This window comes from Oncorhynchus clarkii, chromosome 4, assembly GCF_045791955.1.
Source record: "Oncorhynchus clarkii lewisi isolate Uvic-CL-2024 chromosome 4, UVic_Ocla_1.0, whole genome shotgun sequence".
Taxonomy (NCBI): domain Eukaryota; kingdom Metazoa; phylum Chordata; class Actinopteri; order Salmoniformes; family Salmonidae; genus Oncorhynchus; species Oncorhynchus clarkii.
The window spans coordinates 68,824,388-68,842,453 of NC_092150.1; the positions used below are offsets into that span (position 1 = coordinate 68,824,388).

At 38.1% G+C, this 18,066-nt stretch overlaps 2 protein-coding genes across 2 annotated transcripts; both read left to right on the plus strand.

Moving 5' to 3' along the window:
* Positions 1-129: 129 nt before the first annotated feature.
* Positions 130-10,586, plus strand: LOC139407178 (uncharacterized). Its single transcript, XM_071150710.1, has 11 exons — positions 130-305; positions 732-780; positions 7,126-7,284; positions 7,422-7,589; positions 7,725-7,748; positions 7,840-7,998; positions 8,148-8,303; positions 8,410-8,445; positions 8,645-8,668; positions 9,682-9,776; positions 10,074-10,586. Exons 1-11 carry the CDS (start codon positions 204-206, stop codon positions 10,137-10,139), a joined length of 1,038 nt encoding a protein of 345 aa, XP_071006811.1. The 5' UTR covers positions 130-203; the 3' UTR covers positions 10,140-10,586.
* On the plus strand, positions 10,412-17,444 carry LOC139408039 (adhesion G-protein coupled receptor F1-like). Its single transcript, XM_071151868.1, has 8 exons — positions 10,412-10,472; positions 11,547-11,728; positions 11,888-12,058; positions 12,139-13,488; positions 13,688-13,729; positions 13,833-13,883; positions 16,300-16,360; positions 16,476-17,444. Exons 1-8 carry the CDS (start codon positions 10,412-10,414, stop codon positions 16,526-16,528), a joined length of 1,971 nt encoding a protein of 656 aa, XP_071007969.1. The 3' UTR covers positions 16,529-17,444.
* The last annotated feature ends 622 nt before the right edge of the window (positions 17,445-18,066 follow it).

Genomic DNA, 18,066 nt, shown 5'->3' on the forward strand with positions numbered 1-18,066 from the left:
CATAATTAAGAAAACAGCCCATAAATACCTCAGCTGTCACCATAATTGGTGCTTATTTAGTTGTGTTTTGTTGTATAATTGTTTTGCAACCATCCTATCTCACAATCTGTACACCATCTGGTGTTCCATTGGGGAAAAATCTCAAATGTGTAATAATAGTATGATGTTTTGTTTTGTTTATCTGATGCTATATTCATACAGATATGGCCTCACCAAAGACAGTTTGGTACTTAAGTGTCCTCTTGGTATTTTGCTCTAGTCTGGAAAAACAAGATTGCTTGGAAACTCCAAATGTAACATCAGAGGTAAGAGGCCAGTAAATATGGACTTAAACTAAAAACAAATGTTCACAAGGCAATTTTAAGCAATGTCAGAGAAATACAATATTGTTTGAGCTACATATCTTTAGGTGTATCACTATTAATATAATATGTTTCAAAACAGATTTGTTTGTTCATTCCATTGGTGCAACTACAGCATGTATACATTATAATTACACAAACAGCACAGTTGTGTAACTGTATCCACATTGTAATAACACTGCACATCCCTGTGTATCTACCATGCCAATACATAGGTCTCAGTTGTAAATGAGAACTTTTTCTCAACTGGCCTACCTGATTAAAAAAAGGTTAAATAAAAACATATAGGGGAATTTTCTGAGTGTTAAAACACATACTTCATTTGACGCAGTAATACAAATCCATTTTTTTGTATTAAATCTTTTCCAGGAATCACCCACTGATGGATCACAAGTTCCTTCTGGAGAAAAGCGAGAGGGTGAGTCAGCTCAAACCTACATGTCTGCCCCCATAATGTGCCTTTAGACACCTTAGAAAATGACAAAAAAAATCATATTTTTTTATGTTCACACAAATCCGAAACGATTAAAGCATCATTATTTATCTCACTGCTCTTTGCCATTGGATTTTTGCTGTGTGCGTGTTTTTCTTTATTTCTTACATTTCTTAAATGCCCAGATAAATCTACCCTGATTTATTTGATATTGACAAATGTTCTACATAAATATTCTGCGGTTGGTGTTTTTGTAATGATTTAAGTGACCATTGTGCTGTTGTTGCTGTTAGAAATACTAAGGTTCCTAAGACAAACCCACTTTTTATTCGTAAGAGAAATTTGAAGTGTTTTAATGAGCAGGCTTTTCTCCATGATTTGTTTTATTTGGACTGGAGTTAGATTGAGTTTATTCCTGATGTGGAAACTGCCTGGAAATTCTTTCATTATGGTTTTTCCCAAATAGTAAACAAACATGACCCATTCTGCAGGTTCGGGGTTAAAGGGCAGTATAATCCATGGTTTTCTTCTGAGCTGTCTTGTATTATTCACGACCGTAATCTAGCTTGGGCTAAAGCAAGGAAATCATGTTCTGATGCTGATTGGCTTATTTTTAGGCAGTTACGAAACAAGTGTTATTTTCTTCTCAGGAAGACCAAGTCTGAATATTTTATGTCTGTTACCACTGATAACCTGAATGACCCTATAAAGTTTTGGAAGGCTATTAAGTCTATGTCTGGTAACAGTAATGTTAATGAATTACCGTCATGTGTTTTGAAGGACTCTGTTGCTGTATATGACAAAATTGAAATGCTGAATTGTTTCAATGAGCACTTTGTATCATCTGGTAGACTGTTTGATTCAGTGTCCTCTGTCTCTGTACAACCTTGTGTGGATGAACCAGTGAGAGCTGGTCAAACTTGTAGCTTTTTGCCATTCTCAGTGCAGGTGGTACATAAAGCCCTGAAATCCTTAGATCAGAGAAAGCCTGCAGGTTCTGATCTTTTGGGTCCCTGCTTTTTAAATCTGGCAGCTGATTTCATAGCTGAAGCACTTACATATCTGTTCAATCTAACCCTGGAATGTAATGAAATTCCAAAGATCTGGAAATCAGCATTTGTCCTACCACTTTTAAAAGGGGGAGATCCAACTCTTTTAAATAATTATAGGTCAATCTCAAAGCTGTCAACCCTGGAGAAAATACTTGAAACCCTTGTGAGTGAATAGCTAAAATAGTTTTTATTTACTAACTCTATTTTATCAATGTACCAATCGGGCTTCAGGAAGAAGCATAGCACAATTACAGCAGCCATGAAGGTTTTAAATGATATCACTGAAGCCCTTGACAAAAAACAGCATTGTGTCTCACTTTTTATTGGTCTGTCTAAGGCTTTTGATACAGTTGAGCATGCTATACTTAGGCAGAGATTGTCGAGTGTAGGTCTTTCAGAGCATGCAGTTGCATGGTTTGCTAATTATCTGTCTGATAGAACTCAGTGCACTCAATTTGATGGGCTTATGTCTGTTAAAACCTCTTATGTCTGTTAAAACCCCCCCTACTTTTTTCAATTTCCGCCTGAAGACATACCCAAATCTAACTGCCTGTAGCTCTGGCCCAGAAGCAAGGATATGCATATTCTTGGTACCATTTGAAAGAAAACACTCTGACGTTTGTGTAAATGTGAATTGAATGTAGGAGAATATAACACAATAGATCTGGTTTAGATAATACAATGAAAAAAAACATGTTTTTTTTATTATTGTTGTATCATCATCTTTAAAATGAACAAGATAAAACAAACATTCAGATAGGATGATTGGGACAATTTCAGTGAAAATTATAAGAGGGTAACAGTACTTGTGCAAAGTTTCAGAATGATAACTTCCAAAATGAGTGTGCTACATGACATTTATCATGAAGTCACCCAGGTGTCCCACACAAGTAGCCCAAATGTACCCAAGTGGCCAAATTGGTGAAGGTATACATTTTGAAACAACTAACTATATACAAAATGCCAAAATGGTATTCTAACACCCCCCCCCCCCCCCAAAAAAAAATGGAGAAAAAAATATGGAAAAAAAAATATGAAGAAAAAAATATATACATTTACAAAATAACATGGGTAACTATTTACACACTTTCAATATTTGGAAGACCCTCAGTCCTCTATCAAATCAAATGTATTTATATAGCCCTTCGTACATCAGCTAATATCTCAAAGTGCTGTACAGAAACCCAGCCTAAAACCCCAAACAGCAAGCAATGCAGGTGTAGAAGCACGGTGGTTAGGAAAAACTCCCTAGAAAGGCCAAAACCTAGGAAGAAACCTAGAGAGGAACCAGGCTATGATAGGTGGCCAGTCCTCTTCTGGCTGTGCTGGGTGGAGATTATAACAGAACATGGCCGAGATTTTCAAACGTTCTTAGATGACCAGCAGGGTCAAATAATAATCACAGTAGTTGTTGAGGATGCAACAGGACAGCACCTCAAATATGAACAGTTTAGAGTTCCATAGCCGCAGGCAGAACAGTTGAAACTGGAACAGCAGCCAGGCCAGGTGGACTGGGGACAGCAAGGAGTCATCATGCCAGGTAGTCCTGACGCATGGTCCTAGGGCTCAGGTCCTCCGAGAGAGAGAAAGGGAGAATTAGAGAGAGCATTCACACAGGACACCGGATAAGACAGAAGAAGTACTCCAGATATAACAAACTGACCCTATCCCCCCGACACATAAACTACTGCAGCATAAATACTGGAGGCTGAGACAGGAGGGGTCAGGAGATACTGTGGCCCCATCCGATGAGACCCCCGGACAGGGCCAAACAGGAAGGATATAACCCCACCCACTTTGCCAAAGCTCGACACAATATTGTGCTGCTGATGCCAGGTGCCATAGCAGTCTCTTTCTGCTGTAAAGCAGAGGGTCACCAAGCATGTGGCACAGGTGATGGGGGACTTAATTTTGAAAAGAACACAGCGGCGCCTTCATGCTGTGCCCTTTTGGCCCTGAGGCACATCCATGCCTGTAGAAATAAATTTGGGCAGATGAACACCACTTGTGGCAGGAGCTGGATGAACAAGCTTCAGTGGGGGATGGACACCTTGGCCCTTGGGGCTGCCATTCGTAGTCAGTGTCACTGTGAAAGAAAATGTTCAGTTAGAATAGTTTCACATATGAGCCCTGTATCGACAGGTATAATAAACAGATATATATATATATATATATATATATATATATATATATATATATATATATATATATATATATATATATATATATAGAGTACAGGGAACATAAGGTTGAATATATTATTATAGATCTGCTAGATCTACTGTTTCTTTTATATTATGACATTTCAGCTAGATCTACTGTCTAAATTGTCTGTCTTTAATGGTGTGCCCCAAGGCTCTGTACTTGGTCCTCTCTTATTCACTATTTATATAAATTATTTAGACAAAAATGTCCAAAATGCGCAACTTCATTTTTATGCTGATGATACTGTTATTTACTGTTGTGCCTCGTCTCTTACAAAAGCTTTCCAGAACTTGCAAACTGCTTTTTATACTGTTCAACATACCTTGTGTCAATTGAAGCTTATCCTCATTATACTTTTAACCTTAGCAATGATTCTAAGACGACACACTAAGCCTAACCAATAGTTCACAGTCATGGCAGTGGTATATCAACTGGCCCAGCTGTTAATCCATCAGCCCATTCTGCCAGTCAAGTCATTCGAGAGAACATGTCCAAAAACTAGACTATCTGGACTGACAAAACTAAACTAATGGTGTTTTCTAAAGCAAGAAATAGACCTCTGAACCTTTCACCTACTACTACCTGTCAGGGCAAGGAGATTGAGGTTGTAACCTCATATAAATATTTTGGAATTTTATTGATGACGGCCTATCTTTTAAATTGTATATTCAACAACTTACAAAAAAATTGAAGCTGAAATTGGGATTTTATTTTAGGAATAAGCCCTGTTTTTATTTTGAAGCCAGAAGGAGGCTAGTATCAGCTACATTTATGCCTTTACTAGACTATGGGGATATTTTATATATGAATGCTTCCGCTCAGGGTTTGAGATCAATTGACACCCTTTACCATGGTGCTTTGAGATTTATTTTAAACTGCAAAACCCTTACGCACCACTGCACTTTGTATACCAGGGTTGGCTGGCCTTCTCTAGTCACTCGTAGGATCAGTCACTGGTATACTTTTATTTACAAATCCATTATGGGTTTACTACCATTTTATTTGGGCATTTTTATTGTTCAGAAATGTGGTGGGTATTCTCTTTGTTTCCTGGACTTTATCCTGCTAACTGTTCCAAATGTCCAAACTGAATTTGGTAAAAGAGCTTTTATGTACTCTGCGCCATCGTGTTGGAACGCCTTACAAAATACTTTTAATCTGGAAGAACTTGTCCCGATTGGTATTTTTAAATCACTGATGAATGATCTTGAGACTGATTCCCTGACCTGTCAATGTTTTTAATTTGCTGTTTTTGATTTTGTTATACTCTTGTGAATTCTATGGTTTTTACTAGATTACTTGTAGTTTTTCATGTTGTTTGTCTGTAATTTTTGTAATGACTTGGTGCTGCCTATCTTGGCCAGGACGCTCTTGAAAAATAGATTTTAAATCTCAATGAGCCCTTCCTGGTTAAATAAAGGTTAATATATATATATATATATATATATATATATATATATATATATATATATATATATATATATATATATATATTACATGTACAGTACCAGTCAAAAGTTTGGACACACCTACTCATTCAAGGGTTTTTCTTAATTTTTACTATTTTCTGCATTGTAGAATAATAGAATAATAGTGAAGACATCAAACATATGAAATAACAAATATGGAATCAAGTAGTAACCAAAAAATAAATCAATATATATTTTAGATTCCTCAAAGTAGCCACCATTTGTCTTGACGACAGCTTTGCAAACTCTTGGCATTCTCTCAACCAGCTTTACATGGAATGCTTTTCCAACAGTCTTGAAGGAGTTCCCACATATTCTGAGCACTGTTGGCTGCTTTTCCTTCAGTCTGTGGTCCAACTCATCCCAAACCATCTCAATTGGGTTGAGGTTGGATGATTGTGGAGGCCAGGTCATCTGATGTAGCAATCCACCACTCTCCTTGGTCAAATAGCCCTTACACAGCCTGGAGGTGTGTTGGGTCATTGTCCTGTTGAAAACCAAATTATAGTCCCACGAAGCGCAAACCAGATGGGTGGCGTAACGCTGCAAAATGCTGTGAAAGCCATGCTGATTACATGAGCCTTGATTTATAATCAATCAAGACAGTGTTACCAGCAAAGCACCCCCACAACATGACACCTCCTCCATACTTTACGGTGGGAAATAAACATGCAGAGATCATCTGTTCACCTACAGTACTCTGTGTTTCACATGGACACGATGGTTGGAACCAAAAATCTAAAATATGGACTCATCAGACCAAAGCACAGATTTCCACCAGTCTAATGACCATTGCTTGTGTTTCTTGGCTCAAGCAAGTCTCTTCTTAGTATTGGTGTCCTTTAGTAGTGGTTCCTTGGCATCAATTTGACCATGAATGCCTGATTCACGCAGCCTCCTCTGAACAGTTGATGTTGAGATGTGTCTGTTGCACTCTATGAAGCATTTATTTGGGCTGCAATCTGACTTACATTTAACTCTAAGGAACATATCCTCTGCAGCAGAGGTAACTCTGGGTCTTAGTTTCCTGTGATTGTCCTCATTAGAGCCAGTTTCATCATCATTTTCCAGATTGACTGAGATTCATGTCTTAAAGGAATGATGGACTGTCGTTTCTCTTTGTTAATTTGAGCTGTTCTTGCCATAATATGGACTTGGTCTTTTACCAAATAGGGCTATCTTCTGTAAACCAACCCTACCTTGTCACAACACATCTGATTGGCTCAAACGCATTAAGAAGGAAAGAAATTACACAAATGAACTTTTAACAAGGCACACCTGTTCATTTAAATGCATTCCAGGTGACTACCTCATGAAGCTTTATGAGAGAATGCCAATAGTTTGCAAAGGCAAAAGGTGGCTACTTTGAAGAATCTCAAATACAAAATGTTTTGGTTACTACTTGATTCCACGTGTTATTTCATATGTTTGATATCTTCACTATTATTGTACAATGCAGAAAAGTGTAAAAACAAAGAAAAACTCTGGAATGAGTAGGTGTGTCCAAACTTTTGACTAGTATTGTATGTATACTTATTTTTATGTTCCACAAGAATTGCACTTCGGGGACAATAAAGATCTTTTGAATTGAATTGTTTCCACAGTGACAGCAACCCTCATTGAGAAAGTTGGTGAAGTTGAGTTGGAAGTCTATAATATTCCACTTGAAGACATACATTACCTAAAGTTCCACGTGAAAAGTGTAACCTACCCCATCCTTATCTCCAGTGTGTTAAATGTAACAGACATGAACATTACTACTGGTAAGAGTTTTTAATTGTTCTTTTTTTTTTTTTTTAAATAATGTATTTAAAAAACTAACTTGGACGTTGTTGGCATCAGAAGAAAACGTTGTATCTCCATGTTGAGGATAATCAGTCCACTTCCCATCCATTCACAGAATGCTCCTCAGACCCCAGTGGATTCAGGTGCAGATGTGAGGACCAGTATAGTTGGTCATGTGATCAGTGTTCCTCCTATGGGTCCTGTGGTGAGATCGTTGATGGCAAAATGCGTGGATGCCTAAATAACTATGCTTCTGATAGAGAGTTCTGTCAGCCAATCACAAGTAACTATTTGATTTTCACTTCCACTTGGTGTTTGACATTGTACCTGTTGTTGTGGTTGTATGTAGTTGTTTTTGGCAACGTCTCCCAGCTGCGTAATTCTTCTTGGTGACACGTCTTTTACCTAATCCCAACAGATCCAAGTCCAACTACTACAGCAGGTATTCCAATAAGTTACTCAAGCAATAGATTACATTTACTGAAAATAATAGACATGCTTGTCATGATTTATTCAATTGTAATTTTCCATAGAGCCATCAACCACTTATGGGGAAATTATTGAAATTGAGTTGGACATGACAGATATTTCAGCTACATTGATAGATGTACTTAGGGCAAGTGTGACTGGCCTGACCTACCCTGTCCTGATCTCCAATGTGTTAAATGTAACGGACGTGAACTTCACTACTGGTAAGAGATTTCTGTTGCTGTTGCTCATTTGAGTTTTAATTCCTGCATTGTAAAATATATTCAACAACTGGTTCAGATATTTTCAAATAGTTGGTTTCACAGAAAACATTGATATGATGATGTTCAATCCACTCTCCTTTCATTCACAGCATGCTACCCAAACAGCACATGCAGATGTGAGGATCAGTATGGTTGGTCATGTGACCAGTGTCTCTCTTATGGGTCCTGTGACAACATCACTGATGACTCCTGTGGATGTATCAAATCCATTCCTCCTTATGGACCGTTTTGTCAGCCAATCACAAGTAACTGTTTCCTTACCACCTCCACTGTGCTAGTTTAATCAATGTTTCTGTATTCGTTCAGCAACATTTAAACTCTAAGCTTACCCCTATCTCCTTTACCACATAGATCTGACGGCTTGTCCAACACCATCTCCAACACCAGGTATGAGACAATTATTCATGACTATTTCATTAACAAACGTTTTACTGTACTAATTAGAGTCTTACCAAGAGCAACTTGCCATAGTGTTATTCATAGTTGAATATTTACTTGAGGCCTACAGCTGAAAGACAAAAATCTGTGAAACAGGTTAGAGAACCAGCCAGCATCATAATCATCTCACATTTCTCTGCGTCCACAGCTTTGCCAGCAGAAGAGGAAACAAGTACTGGTTTTACACAATATTCGATGTATTTCAAATACATGTAACAGTGTCAAAAATCCACTGACCTGTTCAGATGTGATTTTGTTTGGGTTATCTTTTTTTACCTTTATTTAACTAGACAAGTCAGTTAAGAACAAATTCTTATTTACAATGACGGCCTAGGAACGGTGGGTTAACTGCCTTGTTCAGGGGCAGAACGACAGATTTTTACCTTGTCAGCTTGGGGATTCAATCTCGCCACCTTTCGGTTACTAGTCCAACGCTCTAACCACTATGCTCCCTTACCACTAGGCTGTCTCAGAGTATTACACAATGAACAAATTATGGCTTGTGTATGGAAAGTAATTTACATCTTCAAAAATAGATTATCTGTTGGTTAATTAAATATATTTAAAAGTCCATGACAAATAACTTGAGCACTCCAACTCCTGCCGTAACAAGTAAGTTCCTTATTCCATGTAGTTACGGTACATAACTACTCTGTTAAACAAAATGTAATCATTCAGTGATACACAGCAATGTCAGTAAAGTAAATACTTTTACGCTTTAGCGCCAACAACAAAACAGTCCACAGCAAGTTCAACAACTCCAACAAACCCCTCCAGTACAACATCAAAGAAACAAATCAATAATGTCATTTCATTGGACCTACGGTATTTCCTTGTGGTATTATTGAGTCGGGCATCACCAATATTCCAGTAACACCAATGTGTTATATATCATGTTTTTATGTTCCACTGTACCTCAGTACCAACATAAAAACAGTCCACAGAAAGTTCAACAACTCCAACAACACCCTCCTTAATTTGACCTATTTCCTTGTTACATGTTTGAAAGAAGTTGGACATCGCCAAAAAAACAGTTACTCTAATGTCTTCATTAAATTGTTTTTCTGTTCCACTGTGCCCTACTGTGAACAAAACAAAACGGTCAAAAGCAACCTCAGTTATACAAATGTGTAATTACATTTTTAACTTCCGTATTCTTATATTTTGTTCTGTTTTTTTTTTTAGAAAACACACTGAACCTACAATTTACTATGGCTATCACCTTTGACTCTAACTTCAATGATGAAAATAATGCAATGTTCAAAGATATTGATCAAACTGTGAGTATACTATATTCCCTCATGCTTATCACAATGTCCATGTGCTGCAATGTAAAGTGTCAACCTGGACTCAGGGTTAGATGTAACATAGTAAATGTAAATCGGTCTCACTCCATTTAGTATGACAGATTACATTTCGTATGGTATGTATTCATTTGTAGATGTCCATTGTAAATTTCGCATGATATGTGACAAATTACAATTTGTTTGATATGTACCAAATGTTCATTTCATGTCCTTTTCAATAATTTATTTTAAATCACTCTTGATCAATAATCATTTCACTGTCTCACACAGATCAAAGTCATATATAAGAGAAACATGCGAGGCTTCATATCAGCAAAGTTAAATAGGTTAAAGTAAGTTTTGCTCCAGTGTTATTCAATACTTTATAATTTTATATTATTTCATTTCATGTGCTAATAATTTGAATATTCAAATACTAAATGTCACCTTAAATTTCTCAACGTTCAGTTTAATGTATAATTTCAATCCCAATGAAACAAACTTCTTCTTCGTCTGATGATGAGTAGGAAGGATCGGACCAAAATGCAGCGTTGTAAGTGTCCATGATAATTTATTATATCAGAACACGAGAAAATTCAAAATTAGTATACTGCAGGAAAGAAATGAAAATGGAAACAGTTCTGTATGGTGAAAACACAGACACAGAAAACAACTACCCACAAACACCAGGTGGGAACAGGCTACCTAAGTATGGTTCTCAATCAGAGACAACGATTGACAGCTGCCTCTGATTGGGAACCATACCAGGCCAAACACATAGAACTATAACACACAGAACAAACATAGAATGCCCACCCCAACTCACACCCTGACCAAACTAAAATAAAGACATAAAAAAGGACGTGACACTCAGGTGATTTTGAGGGATGTATGGGCCATATAATAGTTGCTGCACAAATATAAAGAATTGAAGGTTGAAATTCTAACAATTTAAACTGTGGTCTAAAATATCCAATATAACAAATATATTTTCAGTATATGCCCCAGAGCCGTGGCGGTTCTAGCTTGTATGGCTCCCTGGGCGAACCACCATTTTCATGATATCATTGACGTGATGTGCAAATGAGCGATAGAAAACGGATTGCGCAAATGTCACCATTCTAAAAGATGTTGTGCGGGTGACCCGCCCCCGGCCCATGATGCCGCCCAGGGCGGCTGCCCATGTCGCCTATACTTAAATCCGCCACTGCCCCAGACAAGAGTATCCCTTCGAAATGAAAATAACTTGGGGTTGATGTTATACAGTGTATGTATGGGCTATTTTTATAATGCATGCCATTCATTTGTGGATATGTTTTCTGATATTTTTTTCTCACATGAATAGGAGTGGAAGTGTTATTGCAGATTTTACTGTTATAACAACAATTGTCGATAATGTGGAAATTGCAAAAGCAAAAGCGGATATTGTCTCAACACTTGGAGAAAAATATAAAATAAGTAAGTACTTGATTGGGTTAGTATTTGGTGGATTTGGTGGACCAAGTTAGTTATTACTTGTCCTGAAATACATTCAAAAAGTATTTAGATCAGTTTACACTGTGGCAGCAGTACATGTCAGTTGATTTTTGATTAATTGTTCATTTTCTTGCTTTTCTGGTGTGCATCAAAAATATTGTCACAAGAATTTTGCTTAAATTCGCCTTCATGTAATCCCATAATTCATGACATGTATCTACAGTTGTAATATCTATAAGATTACAATTATAAATATTGTATAATTTCACAAATCCCATTGTTCTCTAGGGTTTACCTGCTTGAATAATACGATATTTGGCAGTGGACAAGTGAATGAGATAGTTGTAGCTGACTGCAAATTGGATGAAGTAGGTCAAAAGACTGCTATTTGTCAAGAAAATGGACATTTTTCAGTTCGGGAGAATAACTGTGTCTTAAAAGAAATTGAAAACCTGTTTTTTTTATCTCAGGTAATATGTGAACATAAAAACATTTTCACTGGATATAAAATATACTCTATATAAAAATGGTTTAGTAATGATGGTATTGCTTTGTTACAGTACTGTATATAGTATCAACCCTTATATACACTTGTATTGTTTTTCTTTCATCACTTTAAATCCACACAGGTTTTAGTGGGGACTGGTCTTCCAGTCTTTTTGGAAAGACTCCGCAACAGCACTTTTAACCTCCTAGGTAGAATAGTTTCATCACCTGCAACTATTTCTACTATTGTTAATATTCTTAAAAATGTTGCAAATGTGTCCCGAAGTACCCCAATAAACAAACCATTGATGAAGGTATGTTGACATCAACAGTTTCACTTTTATTAGGATTTCAGTAATCCTGTACTAATTCTGATTTCTATCTTGATCTCTAGAATTTCCTGGAAACGGCAGGTGTACTTACTTCACATGGAGCGAAAGCCTCCTGGGATGATCTCAACACCAACCTCAACAAAAACATAAGCTCAGCCTTTCTGGGCACCGTTGAAACAATTTCCAATTTCCTTACCGATGACTTTTTTGACATAGAAACGTCAAGGATTATCTTAAACAAAACCACAGTCAACAACTCAATAAACAACTTTTTCAATTTAAACTCGTCTGTTCTGATAGACATACCGGCATCTGAAGCTTCCTTCAATTCAATCACCATAATAACATTTGACTCCTTGGATAATGTTTTACCTGTGAGAAACAGTCTGAACAACAGTGTCAACACCATCAACGGAAAAGTGGTTCTGGTGAAGGTGAATGGCACAATCAAGAATGTGACGTTCAGTTTTGACGTACTGAACGAGACACTGGCCAATCCTCAGTGTGTTTTCTGGAACTTCAACCTTTTTGACGGCCTTGGAGGATGGGATGATAAAGGATGTGAACTGCCGTCTAAAAAGAATGGCACTGTCACCTGTCACTGTAATCATCTGACCTCCTACTCCATTTTGATGTCGCCTTCCATTCCAGCTGTGTTGCGTGTCCCTTTGGATTTTATCACTTACATTGGAGTTGGCATATCAATGGGTTGCTTGGTCGTGTGTCTCATCATTGAGATGTTGGTATGGAATGCTGTGACTGGAAACAACACATCTTACATGCGTCATGTCTCTATAGTGAACATCGCCGTTTCCCTTCTGATTGCTGACATTTGGTTCATTATTGGTGCAGCAATTTCCGAAAATGAAAAAAAAGATCTTGCTGCGTGTTCCACAGCAACATTTTTCATCCACTTTTTCTACCTGGCTCTGTTTTTCTGGATGTTGGTGTCAGGCCTTTTGCTGCTCTACTGGACTGTCATGGTGTTCTCTCACATGTCTAAACCAGCAATGTTGGCCATCAGTTTTTCTTTGGGCTATGGAGCTCCCCTCATCATTGCTGTCATAACTATCGCAGTGACAGCCCCAGGGAAACAATACATCAGAGATAATGATGGGGTTTGCTGGCTCAACTGGAAAGAGTCAAAGGCCCTTCTGGCTTTTGTGATCCCCGCCCTGACCATAGTGGTCATCAACCTTTTGATCCTGATTGTGGTTCTGTTCAAAATGCTGAGGAGAGGTGTGGGGGATGTTACTCAGCCAGATGAGAGAAATGCTTTGGTGGTCATCGCCAGGTGTCTGGCCATTCTGACTCCCTTCTTTGGTACTACCTGGGGACTAGGAGTAGGAACCATGACTGCACCAAACAATCAAGGAATCCATATTGTGTTTGCAATCTTCAATTCATTACAGGTATTTAACTCAGTTAAATAACACTAGTAACTAACTGGTCCTCGGTTAAGTGCAATTGACTTGAAAGATTTTTTCTTTTAAATGCATTAAATTCCCGATGGCATGTTATACTAAGTTAAGATTTGGATGAATGTTTACAATTAAATATATACTGAATTTGGTATAGTAATTCCATCTTTCACCATGTTATCATTCAAAGGGTTTGTTCATCTTGGTATTTGGAACACTTTTGGACAAAAAGGTATGTTCATGACCCACTTACTGATACCTCTCATATTATTTATTGTAATGTACTTTGTAATGACAATTAATATATTTGATGAACTCCTTGTCTGTGCTTTCAGATCCGGGAAGCTCTAACAGGAAGGTCACGAGTGTCCTCCAACCGCACAAAGGTAAGGGATTTTTTTTCACGTGCGCTGAAATGCTTACTTACAGGCTCTAACCAATAGTGCAAAAAACGTATTATGTGAACAATAGGTAGGTAAATAAATTAAACAACAGTAAAAAGACAGGCTATATACAGTAGCGAGACTATAAAAGTAGCGAGGCTACATACAGACACCGGTTAGTCAGGCTGATTGAGGTAGTATGTACATGTAGATATGGTTAAAGTGACTATGCATATATGATGAACAGAGAGTAGCAGTAGCGTAAAAGAGGGATTGGCGGGTGGTGGGACACAATGCAGATAGCCCGGATTAGCAAATGTGCGGGACCACTGGTTGGTCGGCCCAATTGAGGTAGTATGTACATGAATGTATAGTTAAAGTGACTATGCATATATGATAAACAGAGATTAGTAGCAGAGTAAAATGAGGGGTTGGGGGGGCACACAATGCAAATAGTCTGGGTAGCCATTTGATTACCTGTTCAGGAGTCTTATGGCTTGGTAGTAAAAACTGTTGGGAATGCCCTTTTGCCCTAGACATGGCACTCCGGTACCACTTGCCATGTGGTAGTAAAGAGAACAGTCTATGACTGGCGTGGCTGGGGTCTTTGACAATTTTTAGGGCTTTCCTCTGACACCGCCTGGTGTAGAGGTCCTGGATGGCAGGCAGCTTAGCCCCAGTGATGTACTGGGCCGTACGGAGTACCTTCTGTAGTGCCTTGTGGTCAGATGCCGAGCAATTGCCGTACCAGGCAGTGATGCAACCAGTCAGGATGCTCTCGATGTTGCAGTTGTAGCACCTTTTGAGGACCTCAGGACCCATGCCAAATCTTTTTAATTTCCTGAGGGGGAATAGGCTTTTTTGCGCCCTCTTCACGACTGTTTGTTGTTGATGTGGACACTGAGGAACTTGAAGCTCTCAACCTGCTCCACTACAGCCCCATCAATGAGAATGGGGGCGTGCTCGGTCCTCCTTTTCCTGTAGTCCACAATCATCTACTTAGTCTTGGTTACGTTGAGGGATAGGTTGTTATTCTGGCACCACCCGGCCAGGTCTCTGACCTCCTCCCTATAGGCTGTCTTGTCGTTGTCGGTGATCAGGCCTACCACTGTTGTGTCGTGGCTGCATAATATAGTTTGATTATGTTTATAATTAAATAATTATGTTATAAATCGAAATGATTTGTTGCTGGCCACAACATGTTTATTACACTATTGTCTATGCTTACTCATGTGACCATTTTATTGTATTTATCACTTTATTGAACATGTTAGGAAGTTTACTACCTTTAAGCAAGTATTGAATGTTTTATATTTGTCACGATAATTTTCAATCCCAATGATGATAACTAAAAAATTATTTAAGCTTTGACCAATACCCGAGGTTTGTAAGACCCTGGATTTAATAATAATTAGGCAAAGACTCAGCTTCTGCAAAAGGTCCGTAAAGTTTATTCAGAGAACGTTCTGAAGTCCATAATACAAAGACATATCATTTTATAACTCCTACCCCCCACCTACTTACACGCACACACCGACTGTAAAGGCATTCTTCCTCCTCTTCTGAGGAGGAGTAGCAAGAAGGATCAGAGGACCAATGCGCAGTGTGGTAAGTGTGCATAACGTTTATTTTAAGACATAAACTGAACACTATGAAATACAAAACAATAAACGTGAACATGAACGAAAACCGAAACAGTACCGTGTGGCAACAAACACTCAAACGGAAACAAACACCCACAACTCAAAAGTGAAACCCAGGCTACCTAAGTATGATTCTCAATCAGAGACAACTAACGACACCTGCCTCTGATTGAGAACCATACTAGGCCGAAAAAGAAACCAAACATAGAAAAACAAACATAGACTGCCCACCCCAACTCAAGCCCTGACCATACTAAATAAAGACAAAACAAAGGAAATAAAGGTCAGAACGTGACACCGACACACAAACAGTAGGGGGATTACACGCACACACAGACACACAAACAGTAGGGGGATTACACGCACACACAGACACACAAACAGTAGGTGGGATGTGTCTTTCCCCACAGTCCACACTCCTCGTATATCACTACCAAGCTGGCAGTTCCATACCGTTCCCTCCCTCATGAGATTAGAGGGACCTTGACAGTGTCTCTTTCATGTCGTACGTTTTTGAAAGTTCTAACCAGGTCAGGTCATGTTTAATTGTTGTCATGTTTAATTGTCCTCTGTGTTTTCTTAGACACACACACACAAATCTCTCCCTTACTTGTCTTGACCAAACCTTATTGGACTTAAGTTTATCAATAGTTACGTTAGTCTAATTTATTCATTACACATGTTACATAATCTAATAATTATGTTTCAGGGTGGAATTCTTTAGTCATTACCTTAAACATACAAATTCCCTTATCAATATTATATTTTCATTTCAGACCACAAGTGCTGCAACCTCATCGTCAGGTGGTGTGGGCTTTTTCCGGATACGGAGGAGAAGTAGGTCTATAGTATAAAGCAATACTCTTAGGCAATTGGGCACAACTTCCCATTAAGTTGCCCTTATACATAGTACATAGTGCCATTGTTTGACCTATTGTTCCTACTGTTCCAGATGTTTTCAATGTTTCAGCAGCTCCAACATCCGGCCCTACTGGTGCATCATAGACTTTCATCAACACTTAACTCAATGCAACAAATGTGATTATAATGAAACAATCAAAAGGTGTTGTCGCGCATCATCAGTTGACGCACTGGGTTAGAGTAGCTAACACCTTGAGTGTGACCTTGAAGTGACTGCCACTAAAGATCTGACCCCAACTCTCAGTGACATCATTAGGGGTTATGTCTAACACAAAGCCATTCATTATGAACTATATGGTATGTTAACTTTTTATCGGGATTATTGAGTATTATATTGAATAACATGATTATTGTTTTTTTGTGGGGTGGGGGTGTTTAAATAAGAGTATGACTGTGTAAATGGATTAATCAGCTAACATGAAGAATTGAGATTGTTCCTGAAATAACACATTACATTCTCTCTTTGAATAATTCACTGTTCATTTTGTCACAATTTATATTACGTTTAATTTACATGTAAAAGGTCATATGTTCTCTTGTCTAAGACATTGCACTTTGGATACTAAAGAATAGTTGTTGATATCATGGTTTAAGTCATTCTGTGTGTATGCAAATTCTGAGGGAGACTAAAAAGAGGGCAAAACATCCAAAAGATAACGGCTTTACATTGAGCGGAATGTAAGAAAGGCACCGCACACACTGATGTACAATGCATTTGTCACAACCATTGTGCTACAATTGAGTTATTATTCTGTACCAAAATAATAACATGTGTTGAGAAGACACGACACAGTAACAACATTTGTGCAGACAAACTCCATTGTATCACAAAAATATATGTTGTATCACAATTACTATGTGTCAAATCCATTGTAGATCAGCTTTATGACCTCACTTATGATCCATGATGTATCTCGTTTTGTCTCTTCATGTTGGCTATTATCAATTTACAAGTTGCATGCATGCTTTGCTTTTTTATTTAAATAAAATGTGGCAAACAGCAGTCGTTCAGCACATTATCTGATTTGATTTCGCATGATCTTGCATTAACTTAATCATAGACCATTATATCTTGACATCCCAACTGTACACGTGCCTGTAGGGATAAGGTAGTTGGCACAATGATGATATAATAATTATTTGAAGGACTGCACAATGTTAACTAAAGAGCATGCAAGGTAATGGGTCTTTCTTGGTTTCGTTTCACGCAGAGCACTTAGGCTACTTTGTTTACATTCAAGAAATGGCACATATTTCTGTAAGTTTAATTATTAGTTAATAGAAAATGATTAAAATACTTTAATTAATTAGTTAATTTGACAATTTTGTTGTGTTGTTCTGGCAACCATTGATACAGTAGCATGTTTATGTAATGGATGTGAAACGGCTATCTTAGTTAGCGGTGCTCGCTAAATAGCGTTTCAATCGGTGACGTCACTTGCTCTGAGACCTTGAAGTAGTAGTTCCCCTTGTTCTGCAAGGGCCAGGGCTTTTGTGGAGCGATGGGTAACGATGCTTCGTGGGTGTCAGTTGTTGATGTGTGCAGAAGGTCCCTGGTTCGCACCCGGGTATGGGCGAGGGGACAGTCTAAAGTTACACTGTTACATTGATGCTATTGTCCC

Excerpts from the sequence above, each read along its gene's own strand:
- LOC139407178 (XM_071150710.1), top strand. The coding sequence starts at position 204 with ATGGCCTCACCAAAGACAGTTTGGTACTTAAGTGTCCTCTTGGTATTT. Across the intron at positions 7,749-7,839 it reads AAGTCCAACTACTACAGCAG|AGCCATCAACCACTTATGGG; the intron begins GTATTCCAATAA and ends AATTTTCCATAG. Across the intron at positions 9,777-10,073 it reads TCAAAGATATTGATCAAACT|ATCAAAGTCATATATAAGAG; the intron begins GTGAGTATACTA and ends TGTCTCACACAG.
- LOC139408039 (XM_071151868.1), top strand. The coding sequence starts at position 10,412 with ATGGAAACAGTTCTGTATGGTGAAAACACAGACACAGAAAACAACTAC. Across the intron at positions 13,730-13,832 it reads GAACACTTTTGGACAAAAAG|ATCCGGGAAGCTCTAACAGG; the intron begins GTATGTTCATGA and ends CTGTGCTTTCAG. Across the intron at positions 16,361-16,475 it reads TTTCCGGATACGGAGGAGAA|ATGTTTTCAATGTTTCAGCA; the intron begins GTAGGTCTATAG and ends CTACTGTTCCAG.